Here is a 14,446-nt window from a genome sequence, read left to right on the forward strand (position 1 = left end):
CTCCCCCCCTCTCTCCCCCCCCCCCCCCCCCCTCTCTCTCTCTCTCTCTCTCTCTCTCTCTCTCTCTCTCTCTCTCTCTCTCTCTCTCTGTGTGTCTGCAGAATCTGAACTTCACAGGCTTCAGGAAGATCTTAAAGAAGCATGATAAGATTTTGGAGACGTCGCGGGGCGCTGACTGGAGGGTCGCTCATGTGGAAGTCGCCCCCTTTTACACGTGCAAGAAAATCACACAGCTCATCTCGGAGACGGAGGTGCACACTCGCTTAGATCAGTTCATGAAAGCTTTGGTTCATTTCAGCACAGCTTGGGAGCTTTCTTCTAGTTAAAGGCCTAATCCCCACATTTACCTGGCTGTGTAACTTTCTGGATGATTATACCCAATCAAAGGTCAAAGAGTTTGTGTTTCCACTAAAGGCGGGAAAGATCCCCAAATAACCGAGCCGTACCGTCCTACTTTTTGAGACCCTTCTGTTGGGGTGCCAAGTACATCGATTCCACCCTGAAAGGTGGAGCTAAACACGCTGCTATCAGCATCCAGCTTAGACGCCGCCCACCAACCATGGCACAGGTGGCTGTGGAAACACAAACCGAACCAGACTGTACTGATCCGTACTGTATAGAAACAGGGCTTTAGACCCGTGCAGGACTTCCTGCTGATTCTCTCTCTCTCTCTCTCTCTCTCTCTCTCTCTCTCTCTCTTGCCCTCTCTCTCTCTCTCTCGTAGGCGCTGGTCACAACAGAGTTGGAAGGTGGAGACCGACAGAGAGCCATGAAGAGGCTGAGGGTGCCTCCACTGGGAGCTGCACAGGTCAGACTCTCTCACACACACATACACACACGCACGCACGCACGTGCGCTGCGCGCCATGATGAAGCTCCTCTGTCGTTTGATTACACATGGCGTCACTGTATCGTGGGAGCTTCACGAACACTCAGACGAGCACACACACAGAACTGTTCTCCCCCGAGGGCTCGGCCAATCACGTCTCTCTCTGTAACGAGAGTCATGCCTCTGTGACGCTGTGATTGTGCATATCTTAGTGTGTGTAACACACTCACACTGTTTACACTTCGTTCTTCTCGTGCTTCCTTAATGGCGTCCTGCCGTGTACCGTCACTAGACGCCGCCTGGAGAAGCTCGTCGAGGATCCAGTGTAAACAAAGGAAGAGGTGACCGAGCGTCATGGTGGCGCTGTGCGGACCGGTCGGATGATGATGGTGATGTTTGAAATGTGTTCACTGAATCAGACTTGTTGACTTGTGTCCCCTCAGCCTGCGCCTGCCTGGACCACCTTTAGAGTCGGCCTTTACTGTGGAGTGTTTCTGGTCCTATTAGTCACTGTGGTTATTACAGGTAACACACACACACACACACACACACACACACACACACACACGACAAACGATGGTAACATAAAGACGTCTGACACTGTGAATCATCTCGTGACTCTGTTTTCACTTCCTGGAATAAAACAAATCTTTCCAGGCTGAAAACACTCACATGATGTTCTGAGCAGCATCAGTCACAGCCGAGCAGCAACATGCAGGACTCCAAAACAAAAAGAAACTATCGACACCAAGTCGGTTAGAAGAGCAGCCGCTTAAAATGTTCAGTATTCCAGTCCAAACCCGAGTCCTGCATGACTGCATCCTGTGAGGAACACAGCGGTCATCCACTGCGTCCAATCCACCGACGATGTCCTCACGCTCCTCCTGCTACTCTTTCCACATATGCTCCTTCCAACAAAGATGTCTGACACAGTAAAAGTCAAACATCTTCAGGAGGAGGACGGTAAACATCATGAGCGGCACTCGGAGCTGCATCCCTTCACTTCACCATATTTTAAACCTCCAGCAGGTGGCAGCATTGCTCCTCCTGACAGAGACGTCTGAAGTGATCACTCGTCTGAGGAGATCGTCAGACTTCTGTGCGCTCTGGAAAAGCACATCTACATTAACCAATAACATCAGCTTTAGTCCCGCCCACTTTAGTCTTGTGCCAATAGATAAAAACTCTTATATGATCTTGACATGTTCACTTTATAGTCACAAAGGAAAAAACACCTTCATCTTCTCAAAGTTTATAAAATGATTGACTGTGTAAAGTATAAATGTAGCCTCATTCTATCGTAAGTGCTCCATAGCACAATGACACACTTATCAAAACAATGGAAACATGTGCCACCTGAAAAGGGTCTAACACAGGACGTGTCCTCTGATAACAGCAGAGACAAACCTACAGTGGCTGCCTTGTCAAGTATACATCTATTATATAGATATATATACATAGAGTGGTCTGCTGTTGTCCGTTGTTCATCAAACTCTCCCTCCATGTTCTCTTGTGTCTTCAGGAGCCGTGGTAATCAAGCAGGATGACGTGTGGCCTATGGTCAGGATCTACAGAGGAGGCTTCCTTTTAATAGAGTTTCTCTTCCTTTTAGGTACACACACACACACACACACACACACACACTTCAAACTTCATATAAATGATGTTCATCTGTAAAGATTATCCAGCTGAACTAAACGGCTACACATCAGATTATTTTCTGCAGTCATCCAAAATCCAATGAAATAATCCCATAAGAGAATTCTCTAACACGTGGAGAAGATACTTCTGGGTTTGCCTGTAACACATCTTTGCTAAATGTTTATGCATACTTATGAGGACTCACAGTGTTGTGATTTTTAACGCTCAGGCATCAACACGTACGGCTGGAGACAGGCCGGAGTTAACCACGTCCTCATATTCGAGCTCAACCCGAGGAACAACCTGTCCCACCAGCATCTGTTTGAGGTTAGTGCCCACCAGCAAACACGCCGCCCATCACCCGACGTGGACAGAACCACGAACGTTAACGTGTGTGTGTGTGTGTGTGTGTGTGTGTGTGTGTGTGTGTGTGTGTGTGTGTGTGTGTGTGTGTGTGTGTGTGTGTGTGTGTGTGTGTGTGTGTGTGTGTGTGTGTGTGTGTGTGTGTGTGTGTGTGTGTGTGTGTGTGTGTGTGTGTGTGTGTGTGTGTGTGTGTGTGTGTGTCTGTCTGTCTGTCTGTCTGTCTGTGTGTGTCTGTGTGTGTGTGTGTGTGTCTGTGTGTGTCTGTGTGTGTGTGTGTGTGTCTGTGTGTGTGTGTGTGTGTGTGCAGATTGCAGGTCTGTTGGGAGTGCTCTGGTGCGTCAGCCTGCTGTCGTGTCTCTTCAGCCATAACATCCTGGTACCGATGCAGGCCAACCCGCTGGCTCTCTACGGCCTCTTCTTCCTCTTCTTCATCAACCCCTTCAAGACCTGCTACTACAAGTCGCGCTTCTGGCTGCTCAAACTCCTGGTACCGTCACAAACTTTTTTTTCACTGTTTTTGTTGTGAGCAGGCGGTGAGGCGAGGACACGGCGAGCGTTTATCTGGGCGTGTGCAGCCCTGACTGAGTGTTGCTGTGTGGAGTCCAGACGGAGGTTCTGTCCTGTTAAGAGCTCGCTCTGGACTCCTCACTGAGCGAGCGTGCTAACCCTCCTCTGTGTCTTGCTCTCGTAGTTCCGAGTGGTGACGGCTCCGTTTCACCGGGTCGGCTTCGCAGACTTCTGGCTCGCTGACCAGCTGAACTCTCTGGTGGTGGTTCTGATGGATCTGGAGTACATGATCTGTTTCTACAGTTTTGAAATGGACTGGAAGAAACACGACGGGCTCATCAACAGTGCAGGTGACTCAGAGGGAACAGTCTGAGGGGGGGTTTGTGTCGGGTCAGTCCGACGCCTTACCAAGAGCACGCCGTCTCTGTGTCCTTCTCAGCAGGTAAAGATGTGTGTAACTCCTACTCCTACGGCGTTCGTGCGGTGATCCAGTGTCTTCCTGCCTGGTTCCGATTCGTCCAGTGTCTGCGGCGTTACCGTGACACCAAACGGGCCTTTCCTCACCTGGTTAACGCCGGCAAATACTCCACGTCCTTCTTCGTGGTCACCTTCGCCGCCCTGTACAGCACACACAAAGGTAGAGTGGAGCCGAGTGTCTGCTCAGTGTTTTATTTAGCAGCATGATTGTACAAAGAAGCAGCGAGGACAAACTACACGTTCAATGTTCAAACCACTGAAGGAAGCTTCCTCAGCAGGCGGGGTTCGATCCACGCTCCGGGTCAGCTGCAGGTCATCCCGAGTGTCTTTACCGCTCGTTTGAAGGAGATGATTAAAGTATGAAACGTCCGTTATGTGTTCAGCTGACCTTCTTCAGAGCAGTCAGGAAATCTGATTATCCCTGCTGTGTGACCTTCTTCAGACGACTCCTGGGCAGGGCACTCAGGTTTACTCACGGCCGCCTCTCGGACCTTTATACAAATCGTAAATAACCATGAAATCACCGAACAGACAGGAGAGAGTGAGCAGTGTGCTGACTGTCTGCTGCTGCACATATCTCACACATGAAATATCTTTTTCTTTTTCATTGTGTTTTTATTTGGAGCGGACAGGTAGATACAAACAACACAGCACTATAGTAAAAACATGATCAACATACTTAAACGTAAAACCATCCAGAAATATGAGGTCAAAGAAAGTAACGCCCCGTTTCCACCGAGGCCGTCCGGTATGGATCGTACAGTTTGGTACGGTTTGCTAGGCGGTGTGTAAGCCGGATGCTGAAAGCAGCGTCAGCTACATCATAGCGTGACATGACACAGTGTACACCGCTGATAAAGTAAACAAAGAAAAATGAGACGCAGGAAACAAAAACCAACATCCAGAAATTCATTCACTTTGTCACTGCAGCGTTTCCCCTTTATGCATTTAGCTGCTACGCTGCACGCCTCCTGAAATATGACCGCCGCTTTGTTTCAGAGAAGTGTGTGTGCTGTGAGGACAAATGCAGACCAATAAACAATCGACTGTTTGTTTTAATGCAGCGGTCTTACAGGACCAATCAGAGGACTGCTGTGTTAAGCTCCTCCTTTCAGGGTCAGATCGATGTTCATGGCACCCCAACAGAAGGGTCCCAAAAAGTAGGACGGTACGGCTCGGTAACTTGGGGATCTTTCCCGCCTTTAGTCTATGAAAACACCACAAAACGAGTGCCGTACCGAGACGACCCCCCTGGGTGGAAACAGGGCTTTAGGTCAAAGACCGAGGGCCAAATCACCTTCGTCCTTCAGTGTCCACTCTCCCTTAAAAACTTACATTTCACAGCAATTGTGATAAAGTCAAATCAGTGGGTTCACCAGTGCTAACAATTGTCCCGGGAAAGACTCCCGAAGCACCCAGGGTGGTCAGCTGCTGCTGTCTTCAGTCATGAAAAGGTCCAGATCCTCTGATGACACACTGAGGATTCAAACACTGTGGTGAAGCTGGTTGACAGATTCAGCTGATCTCTGATTTCACACTTTGCTCTCTCTCTCCCTCAGCTGAAAATCACGCCGACACAGAGATCTTCTTGTACCTGTACATCAGCTGTTTGTTGGTCAGCTCATGTTACACTCTGGTCTGGGATTTAAAGATGGACTGGGGTCTGTTTGACCGCAACGCAGGAGAGAACACCTTCTTAAGAGAGGAGATCGTGTACCCACACAAGGTGTGTGTGTGTGTGTGTGTGTGTGTGTGTGTGTGTGTGTGTGTGTGTGTGTGTGTGTGTGCACGTGTGCACGTGTGCACGTGTGTGTGTGTAACGGCCTCATGTGTTCTTGTCTCCCTGCAGGCCTACTACTACAGTGCCATCGTAGAGGACGTGCTTTTACGTTTCTCGTGGACTCTGACCGTCTCTCTCAGCACTGTCTCCGGTTTGCACGGCGTCTCTGACATCCTGGCGACGGTGCTGGCCCCGATGGAGGTGTTTCGGTAAACGCTTCATGTTTCCTCTCCTCTTCCCTTACTTCCTACTTCCTTCCATTCGTCCTAAAGGAAGAATGTGCGACTCTTTGATCCAGTAGATGTCGCCCTTGAGCACCAGCATGAAACCAAAACAACTCAAGCTGCCTTTGTTATGTTAGCATGCTAATGGTAGCGCCCTGTAGTTAGCTCGTAGCTTAAGATCAGATCATTTGTTTATTCATCTCACAGACGAAGAAATGTCCAACGTTACAGCAGCAAAGCAGGATAGTTACACTGCACGTACATTAACACAGAATGAGCGTGATCTAAAAACACTTCTCTCGTCCCTCAGTGAAACAGTGTTTAAACACAAGGGGGAGGAGCCAACCTCTGTGTTGACGTAATGCAGAGTGGGACTCGGGTGTCTCACTCGTTGACAGTCAGGACTCAGACGTGTCTTTAGAGGAGAGGCTGGAGCTCTGCTTTACGTCGGTGTGACATGTTGAATATGAGACACACTCAGACCTTTGTGGAGAGCTGAGCTGTCCTGTCTTCAACAAGCTGATGGCTAACCTGTGACTGTCTGACCCAACAATGTGATTAAGATCAGAGAAGAAGCTCTGAGGCTGGGCGGACTGTGGATGATGCACTCACACTGAACAGTCTCTCGCTGTACGATCAGGACCAAACATTGACCATGATCAGAGGTTTCCTGAAAAGATTTCAGGGCAGCTCAATGTTGTTTTTTATGTTTCTAAATATGAAATACATCATCAAAATACAAACATAACAAAGTCTCCCTGACTTTAAACGAGGGCTGGGACTTCATTAAAACAATTTCCCTCGGGATCAATAAACTATCTATCTATCTATCTGTCTGTCTGTCTGTCTGTCTGTCTGTTAACTAATGAACTCAGGGCTTTCTAATTAATGAATCGAAATTAATCACATTTTAAGTGCATCACAATATTTGCCCTAAACAGCAACACTTCTCCATCTAAATGGATTTCAGTGGATGGATGAAAACAATGGATCCAGTGTTATTTGCTTCTCAGTTTCATAAATCTGTTGGATCTTGTTTAAAATAGTTTTTCTGCACAGCAGCTGGAAAGTTGGATCACACGTTGCTACCTGTAGCACATTTTGTTAGCCCTTATCTTCTACCACTGATAGTGATCTACAGTCCAGAGCGATCAATTTAGTGAGTGAACTTGTAAGTTTATCAGATGTTGACTTACTAATGTTGGTCCTGAAGTCAGTCATTTGGAGTTTAGGCTGCAAACGCTTCTTGTTTGTACTAGCGCGAAGCTAGCGATAAGCTAGCACAAAGCTAGCAATAAGCTAGCGCGTAGCGATGACAAACTGCGCTGTTTATGAGGCAAACTGTGATTAAATGCAGTAAAAAAAGAATACGCCTCATTTTCTTGTAATTAATTAATCGTAATTAAGGCGTTAAAGTCCCACCCCTACTTTAAACGTTTTAGACACACTGCCTTGGCCGCTGCGATGATGCTACATTATGTTTTAACTCTCAGTAGAGATGGTCAGTGTGCGAGACGCCTCGACCCTCAGCAGACAGGAAACATTAGAAAAGGATGTGAACATGGAGTCATGCTCTGTGACCACGGCTCAAAGGATGTGTTTCCCTCCGCAGACGCTTTGTGTGGAACTTCTTCCGCTTGGAGAACGAACACTTGAACAACTGTGGTGAGTTCAGGGCGGTCCGAGATATCAGCGTGGCTCCGCTCAACGCTGATGACCAGACGCTGCTGGAGCAGATGATGGACCAGGAGGACGGAGTCCGGAACCGCCAGGGCAAGAAGAGCTGGAAGAGGAGCTACAGCATGAGCCTCCGCAGGCCCAGACTGGCCTCACAGTGAGTGTTCACACCAACTGAAACTAAAACAACACATCCTACATCTGAACCACTGAAGTATTCTTATTAAATACTTTGTTCTTCACATGGACTGCTGACACGCTCCAGCCACATGAGGTCCAGCATTGTCCTGCATTAGGAGGAACCCAGGACCGCAGCAGCATGTGGTCTCACAAGGAACTAACACTCTCTGTTTTTCTCCCCTCAGGTCCAAGACCCGTGACACCAAGGTGCTGATAGAGGACACTGACGATGACTCCTGACATCAGGCCACGCCCCTCGCCTGGGTCCAGAATTTGTTCAAAGGAGGAAACTCGACCTCCTAACTGAGACATGACCCTGCGAGTTGGGCGTTGGACTTGAAATGAAAGACGAGTTTTGAACTCTCATGCCTCATGTGATCACTCCTCTGATGCTTGAACCTCTCTGGGTTCAGAACTCTTTCAAAGTAAGAGCGCTGATCATCTGAACACATGACTCAGCAACATTCAGCCACCAAACTCCTCCTCCTCGTCCTCCTCCTCCTGTTCCCCCTACTCCCCCTACTCCCCCTACTCTTCTTCCACCTGCTGCTGCTCCTCCTCCTGCTGCACTTCCTCCGGCTCCTCCTCCTTCTCCTCTTCTTCTTCTTCCTCCTCCTCCTTCTCCTCCTCTTCCTCCTGCTCCTCCTCCTCCTCCTCCCTTCAGTTCTGTTCATCACTTGAACTCTACGTCACACTCTGGCCCCGCCCCCTCCCCGGACGTGTTCACGGCTCTCCTCTTAGCCTCTGCTAGCATGAAATTTCCTGCTCCAATGGAACGCATGCAGCTCAGTGTGACAGGAAGCTGCGCCCTCTCTGTGCCCCCCCACGTCTCACGCACAGGAAGTGACCAACAAGTGGAAACTACTGACACTGAGGACCAAAACTTGTATTCCTTGTGTATAGCTGACTCTGCTCACCTCAGAACCGACAGTCCCCTCTTTTCCACTTAGAAAAATAAAAGTGTGTAGAGTGTCATCCTCATGCCTCGTGACCTCTGGCGCCCTCTACTGGCTGACAGACGACACGCTGCGAACACACGGTAGCACCAATCAGTCGCTGGCCTGACTCCCTTGCTCTTAAGCTCTCCCCCTCGAATCATCACAAAGCTGCCTACCTGCACCTCACACGCTTTAGACACACACACACACACACACACACACACACACGAGCAGAAACACGCACTTTGTCGTCTGATTCAGTGGGAGGGAAACGCCTCGCGTGTGTCCGGCTGCACACAGTCTTCTGGATGTGAGCGTCCACTTTTCCAGACTCTGGAAGGAAGGCGTCGGTATGCGAGCCATTCTTTGTTACAGCGGATGTAAATATGAGACGGACCAAAGTGGAGAGAAAATGTTCCTTAAAGTATGAAGTACTCACTAAAGACGAGTGGAGAGTGAACAGCAGCTGGAATGACTGTTCAGCCGCCGAGCTGAGAAGGACAAAAACACGGATGAAGATCATCGACACCCCATCAGTCCACGTGGTCAAACAGAAGATGCTGAATGTATGCCAGTTTATTTATGTGTGTATGAAACGAGCACCTTTCGACCCGTGGAACAGGATCACAGTTTGGTAACTTTAACAGGTTAACGTGTCCCCAGGACATTTTATGTTTGTCCCCTGAGTGATTGAAAAAAACAATTGTGTTTGATGAACGAGTGAGTCTTTGAGAAGGACGGGGGTCGCCTGCCTGTCACCAGGTCCAACTTTAGTCTCAACCTTTTTTATTTAGTGGGAACAATGATTAGAATATATTTAATCAGGGGGATTATTAGTTTTATTCATCAGATGTTTGTTTGAAGACAGCAGGAGTGAAGTGTAACCCCGACATGTTCAGGGTCGTCTCAATTCCAAGAGCGTAACGTACAAACTGACTGAACTAGTGTTTTAGAAATGACGTTTCATGTCATGTGACCAATCAGTGCGTTGTTGGACGCAGCGCTGCCTCTCGTGGTCAGCGCTCCCCATAAAGACTTAACGGCTGTTCACTTCTGTAAAATATGACCAAGCTTAACGATCAAGTGAGATAGAGTCTGCAGCCTCCTCCCAGGAGGGAGCGCCTCCTCTGTTACACCACCACTCAGAACCATCACCATGACAACCGTGCTGCACAGACGGGCTTGACCCCCCCGCTGTGAGCCGGGTTGTCTCATCTGTAACCTCCATCAGTTTGTTCAGACGGAGTTTGGATGGAGGCTCAGCGGCTTCAGGCAGCGCTGTGCTCTGATTGGACGCCGTGTCTCCCTTTGTCTCCAGTGTTCAGTGTCATGTCATCAGCCTTATTCCAGTACGGCAGCTGTGATCTGTTACTGAACTTTATTCCTTTCAGCTTCCTGTTTTCATCTGTTAGAAATAAAGACAGCGTAACAAATAACTGAATAAATAATTCGAGAGTTGTTTGGTTTGTTTTTTGTAATGGCGGTCAAACATGACGGAGACAAAAGAATTCATCGTGAGAGAGATGGAAAAACTTTTTTTTTTTAAATAAATTAGTTTCCATTTCTAAAGGCGGCTTCCTGTCCGTCCTGTCGCTCACTGAGGTTTACATTTCTTTAATGTTCACCCTGATCATCGTGCAGGAGACGGAGGCAGCGCTCACCTTCTGCGGACACACACACACACACACCTTTGTTTTTTTGACTCTTAATGATTTCAGCCTCTCGCTGCCTTGATTGATCCAAATGTGCAGCTCCACCTGGCTGCTGGGACGGACTGGACCTTAAACTGGGTCTGACTGTAGTCACAGTCCTCATCAGAACAAACTCTTCAACAGAAGCCATGTTTGAAGATCCTGACAGCATGTGATCTGTGCTGGCTGCAGATCCTCTGCTCAGTGCTTTCACTGCTCGCTGTAACATTTAGCAGCTGCTGATAACCTGCTCTTCCATTCCTTATCCCTTGTTCTGAGCAGCAGGCTCCAGGTGCCAGACAGATGTTGGACATGGATGTTGTCGAAGCAAATGGGTGACTTAAAGAAAACCCTGTTAGAGCTGCTCACGGCAGCATTTAAAGCTCCACGTGTCTGTACCAACAGTCATCAACGTTTGAGTTGATCGATTCAAATCTTCAAATCCATGTCCAACCCACCTGTAGTGATCCCTCATCCATAAAGATTCTCCGCTGACCAAGAGAAGGGAATATTATTCATCAGCAGTGTTTGAGATTGGAGTGAACAAAGATCAGCTCATGGAGGAACTGCTGAGGTTACATTTGACTGTTCAGCTTCATGTTGAGACCAAATAAAGAGCAGGCTGATGCTAAAGTGTCAAACAGACGTCTGACTCTGAGCTGTGCAGGAAGGAGGACTGGTCTCTGACTCCACTCAGCCGAGCTTTGTGTTTCTGTGAGGCGTACACACGACGTCACTTAGTACATGAAAATAGTCCAGTAAAATATGTTGAAAAAACTCTAGTGAAGATAATTCTGGATGAGTCTTTGAAGTCACTCCTCTTTAAAGAACAGTATTTGAGAGGTGGAGGTGTACCTCCTCTGAAGGAGGAGTGAAGCCTGTGTCAGCTGGTGACCTGATGCTGAGCACACGGCAGCTCATTCAGCCTTCATTGGAGCGGTGGTTCAAGGCGTTCAGATGTTCCTGCGTCCTGAGAGAGAGAGAGCCGAGGCCTCAGCAGGACTGAGTGAGCACGCTACCTAACGTTAAGGTTCCTACCCTGAGTGTGATGTCAGAGGAACATGGCCACCGTCTGAATCTTCTCATGGCACACACTCTTTTTTTGTTGTTCTATGTGGTTGTCTGTTTGGACTGTGACAGACAGGTGAACCCGTCTTATCCAAACTCCACTGATGAACTGTGTCTGTAGAGGCTGCGGCTCCTTTTGTATCATTGTCAATGTAACTTTTTACAACAATGACAAAATCACAAGTTAGTATCGAGTAGACGTGTGAGTCAGATTTGTGTTCTTGTGTTTTTATCCAGATTTTGACCAAAGTTGAGCAGATCTGAGATTTCTTCGACACTGATGGAAATGAAGTCTTCATTCATAATCCAATCTTTGAAACCTCCTGCATTTTACATGGTCATTCCTGTTCCCAACGTGTCATACAGTAATAAGTGGTTCCCCTCTTAGATGCACAAAGACCCCTTTAATGTCTGCATGAGCTGCATCATGCTTTCAGCTGATTCTGATGTGAACCCGTCTGCAGCTTCTTAGACCTTCTGCTCTGAGAGGACAAAGTGCTTCATACAGTTTAGTCTGCTGGGTGGAAGATTTGGGTGCTTGTGTCAAAGTCAACAAGAATTTCACACATTGGACCAAAGTTAAAGTCCTGCTCTAAATAAAAAGTGAAACTTGTGTATTTATTGTTACCAACACTATTCTGTTTTTTACGCTACTGACGTCCTTTTAAATGTCTAAATGTATCCATCAACCCAGCCACACGCGTTAGCAGGAAGCTAAACAATGCTAACGGTTTCTTAAAGCTAACACTTGTTTCAAAGAGAGATACAGACACTTAGCAGATTCTACTTTTGTGTCTCTATGAGCAGCCACAGGGTGACACAGTGTCAAATGGATAATAGCTTTTCATATACTAAATAATTCTCCCACATTATAACAGTAATGAAAACTGTAATTTTATTAATTTTATTTTAAGAAAAGAAATCAAGACAAATATCTCAGATGAAATCATTCTCTTAGTACAGAGTCGCACTAAAGGCCTTGAACAAGTTGCACTGCACAGTTTATATTCTCTATGTTAAAGGCAGGGTTGGTCATTTTCTCCACATCCACTTTTTTAAGATGCTAAAATCGTCTTTAGGTCCTGACAGAGATTAATAACTCATGTTCTCTGAAAAACAAACAAAGAAAATCTGCCATCGGTATCAGTTTGAAAATCTGTAAAAACTTTGACCAGTGTCTGCCACGAGGTACTAATCTGACCAATCACAGGCCTCCCTGTTCCCTGCTCTCTGATGAACCAACCACAGGCCTCCCTGTCCCCTGCTCTCTGATGAACCAACCACAGGCCTCCCTGTCCCCTGCTCTCTGATGAACCAACTACAGGCCTCCCTGTCCCCTGCTCTCTGATGAACCAACTACAGGCCTCCCTGTCCCCTGCTCTCTGATGAACCAATCACAGGCCTCCCTGTCCCCTGCTCTCTGATGAACCAACCACAGGCCTCCCTGTCCCCTGCTCTCTGATGAACCAATCACAGCCCTCCCTGTCCCCTGCTCTCTGATGAACCAATCACAGGCCTCCCTGTCCCCTGCTCTCTGATGAACCAATCACAGGCCTCCCTGTCCCCTGCTCGTTCTCCACCTCTTGCGTGCTCTCTCTCACACTCAAAGTTAATACTGTGAGTTTGTCGTTGGCCGTTTTGAGACGAGGTAGTTTCTACACAATATAAGAGATGAGCTCGTCGTGTATGTCAGTGAGGGGGCGGGGCTTTAGAGGGAGCACAGAGGGGAGGGGGTGAAGATGGAGCACTGAGGGAATGCTACTTTCGAAATCATGCTAGTTTTTTTTAAAACTACCAACCCTGCCTTTAAGACATTTATTGAGGATTTCAGAGGAAGCGTAACTCATAAAACACATCCTCAATCATGAGCTGAACTAATATTCATGAACTGCTCTGCTGTCGGAGGTCAGAAAGTCCTTCGACGTCCAAGAAGGTGAAGAATAAGTGATCTGAGGTTAAAACATATTTCTGAAGCATGGGTATACAAGACTTGTGAGAGGTGGATAAGGAGACTGGAGGGTCAGGACACAGCAGACGAGTCCGGGGTGGATGATCTAAGAGTCAAACAGAGGACGGTGCTGAACAGTCAGGAAACATCCAAACTATATCATCATCCTGTGTTACTTAAAGGTGGACGTGATAAGTGCACATAGAAGGGGTCAGTAAATGCAGCTCTTCTTTCACACAAACTTCGGCCCCCCTGTTTATTCCTCAGAGACGATTCAAAGTAGGAGGAACGATGTGGATTTGAAAAGATCTCTAAGGTTCTCTTTGAGTCCACTTCACAAACACGAGTTCATACGAGTGGCTCCTGCGTGATGCCACTTATCTTTGCAGCTGCTCTCCAAGACGAGTAGTGTTGCAGTGAACTTTCTAAAGATGCTGATCAGAAGTAAGATGCCAAATATTTGTACACATAACAAAAGTGGCATCCTGCAGAGGAAATAGCAAAAGTGGCAACTTAGATTTTGTCTGTCCTCAGATTTGAACCATCACTGATGAGTGTTTAGTCCAATATATAGAATATATACCCTCTTATATGTTAGTCTCCATATAGCGTTCATCTGACTCTCCCGACACACTCACTGATTATAGAAGATGGTGTCACATGTCTCTGTGAGTGACTGAGGCCGATTATCCTCTGCTGGACGAGACTCACTTCTGTAGACACCACGACACCAGGAAGGTCCAGGAAGCTGCACATCTGCTGTTGTTGCATCTGAAAAGGCTGAACAAAGGTTATGAATTACACGTTTGGCTCAGTGCAGTGATCCAGCACGTGGACAAGAGTAACGGGACATTTCATAATTATAAATAACATGCATTTTTATTATCACAAACATGTTGCTTTGAATGAAGCCATGTCTTGTACAGTCAGCTCAGATGCTGGAGGATGTTTGGACATGTGAGTTGTTCATCTTGATCAGTCTCCATGAAGCAGAACTTGTACAGAGCGAGTGGATCCAGAGCTTGTTCTTCTTCTATGTGTTGATCAGAAGGAGTGTGTGTTCAGAGACTGTGTGTGTGTGTGTGTGTGTGTGTGTGTGTGTGTGTGTGTGTGTGTGTGTGTGT

The 14,446-nt window shown here is 47.4% G+C and overlaps 1 protein-coding gene across 1 annotated transcript in view; it reads left to right on the forward strand.

Annotated features, from left to right (window-relative positions):
- Window positions 1-10,073, forward strand: part of LOC306827173 (xenotropic and polytropic retrovirus receptor 1 homolog) — a gene marked incomplete at its 5' end in the record, with an annotated part of 16,549 nt that extends 6,476 nt beyond the window's left edge. Inside the window, 12 exons of the mRNA XM_079348842.1 lie at window positions 102-251; window positions 725-808; window positions 1,272-1,353; window positions 2,351-2,440; window positions 2,699-2,796; window positions 3,140-3,319; window positions 3,524-3,689; window positions 3,782-3,976; window positions 5,376-5,542; window positions 5,666-5,805; window positions 7,433-7,654; window positions 7,863-10,073. Coding sequence (XP_079204968.1) covers window positions 102-251; window positions 725-808; window positions 1,272-1,353; window positions 2,351-2,440; window positions 2,699-2,796; window positions 3,140-3,319; window positions 3,524-3,689; window positions 3,782-3,976; window positions 5,376-5,542; window positions 5,666-5,805; window positions 7,433-7,654; window positions 7,863-7,917 — 1,629 coding nt within the window. The 3' untranslated portion in view covers window positions 7,918-10,073. The remainder of the gene's footprint in view (window positions 1-101; window positions 252-724; window positions 809-1,271; window positions 1,354-2,350; window positions 2,441-2,698; window positions 2,797-3,139; window positions 3,320-3,523; window positions 3,690-3,781; window positions 3,977-5,375; window positions 5,543-5,665; window positions 5,806-7,432; window positions 7,655-7,862) is intronic.
- Window positions 10,074-14,446: the final 4,373 nt, after the last annotated feature.

This window comes from Symphodus melops (genome assembly GCF_947650265.1).
Source record: "Symphodus melops genome assembly, chromosome: 7".
NCBI classification, from domain to species: domain Eukaryota; kingdom Metazoa; phylum Chordata; class Actinopteri; order Labriformes; family Labridae; genus Symphodus; species Symphodus melops.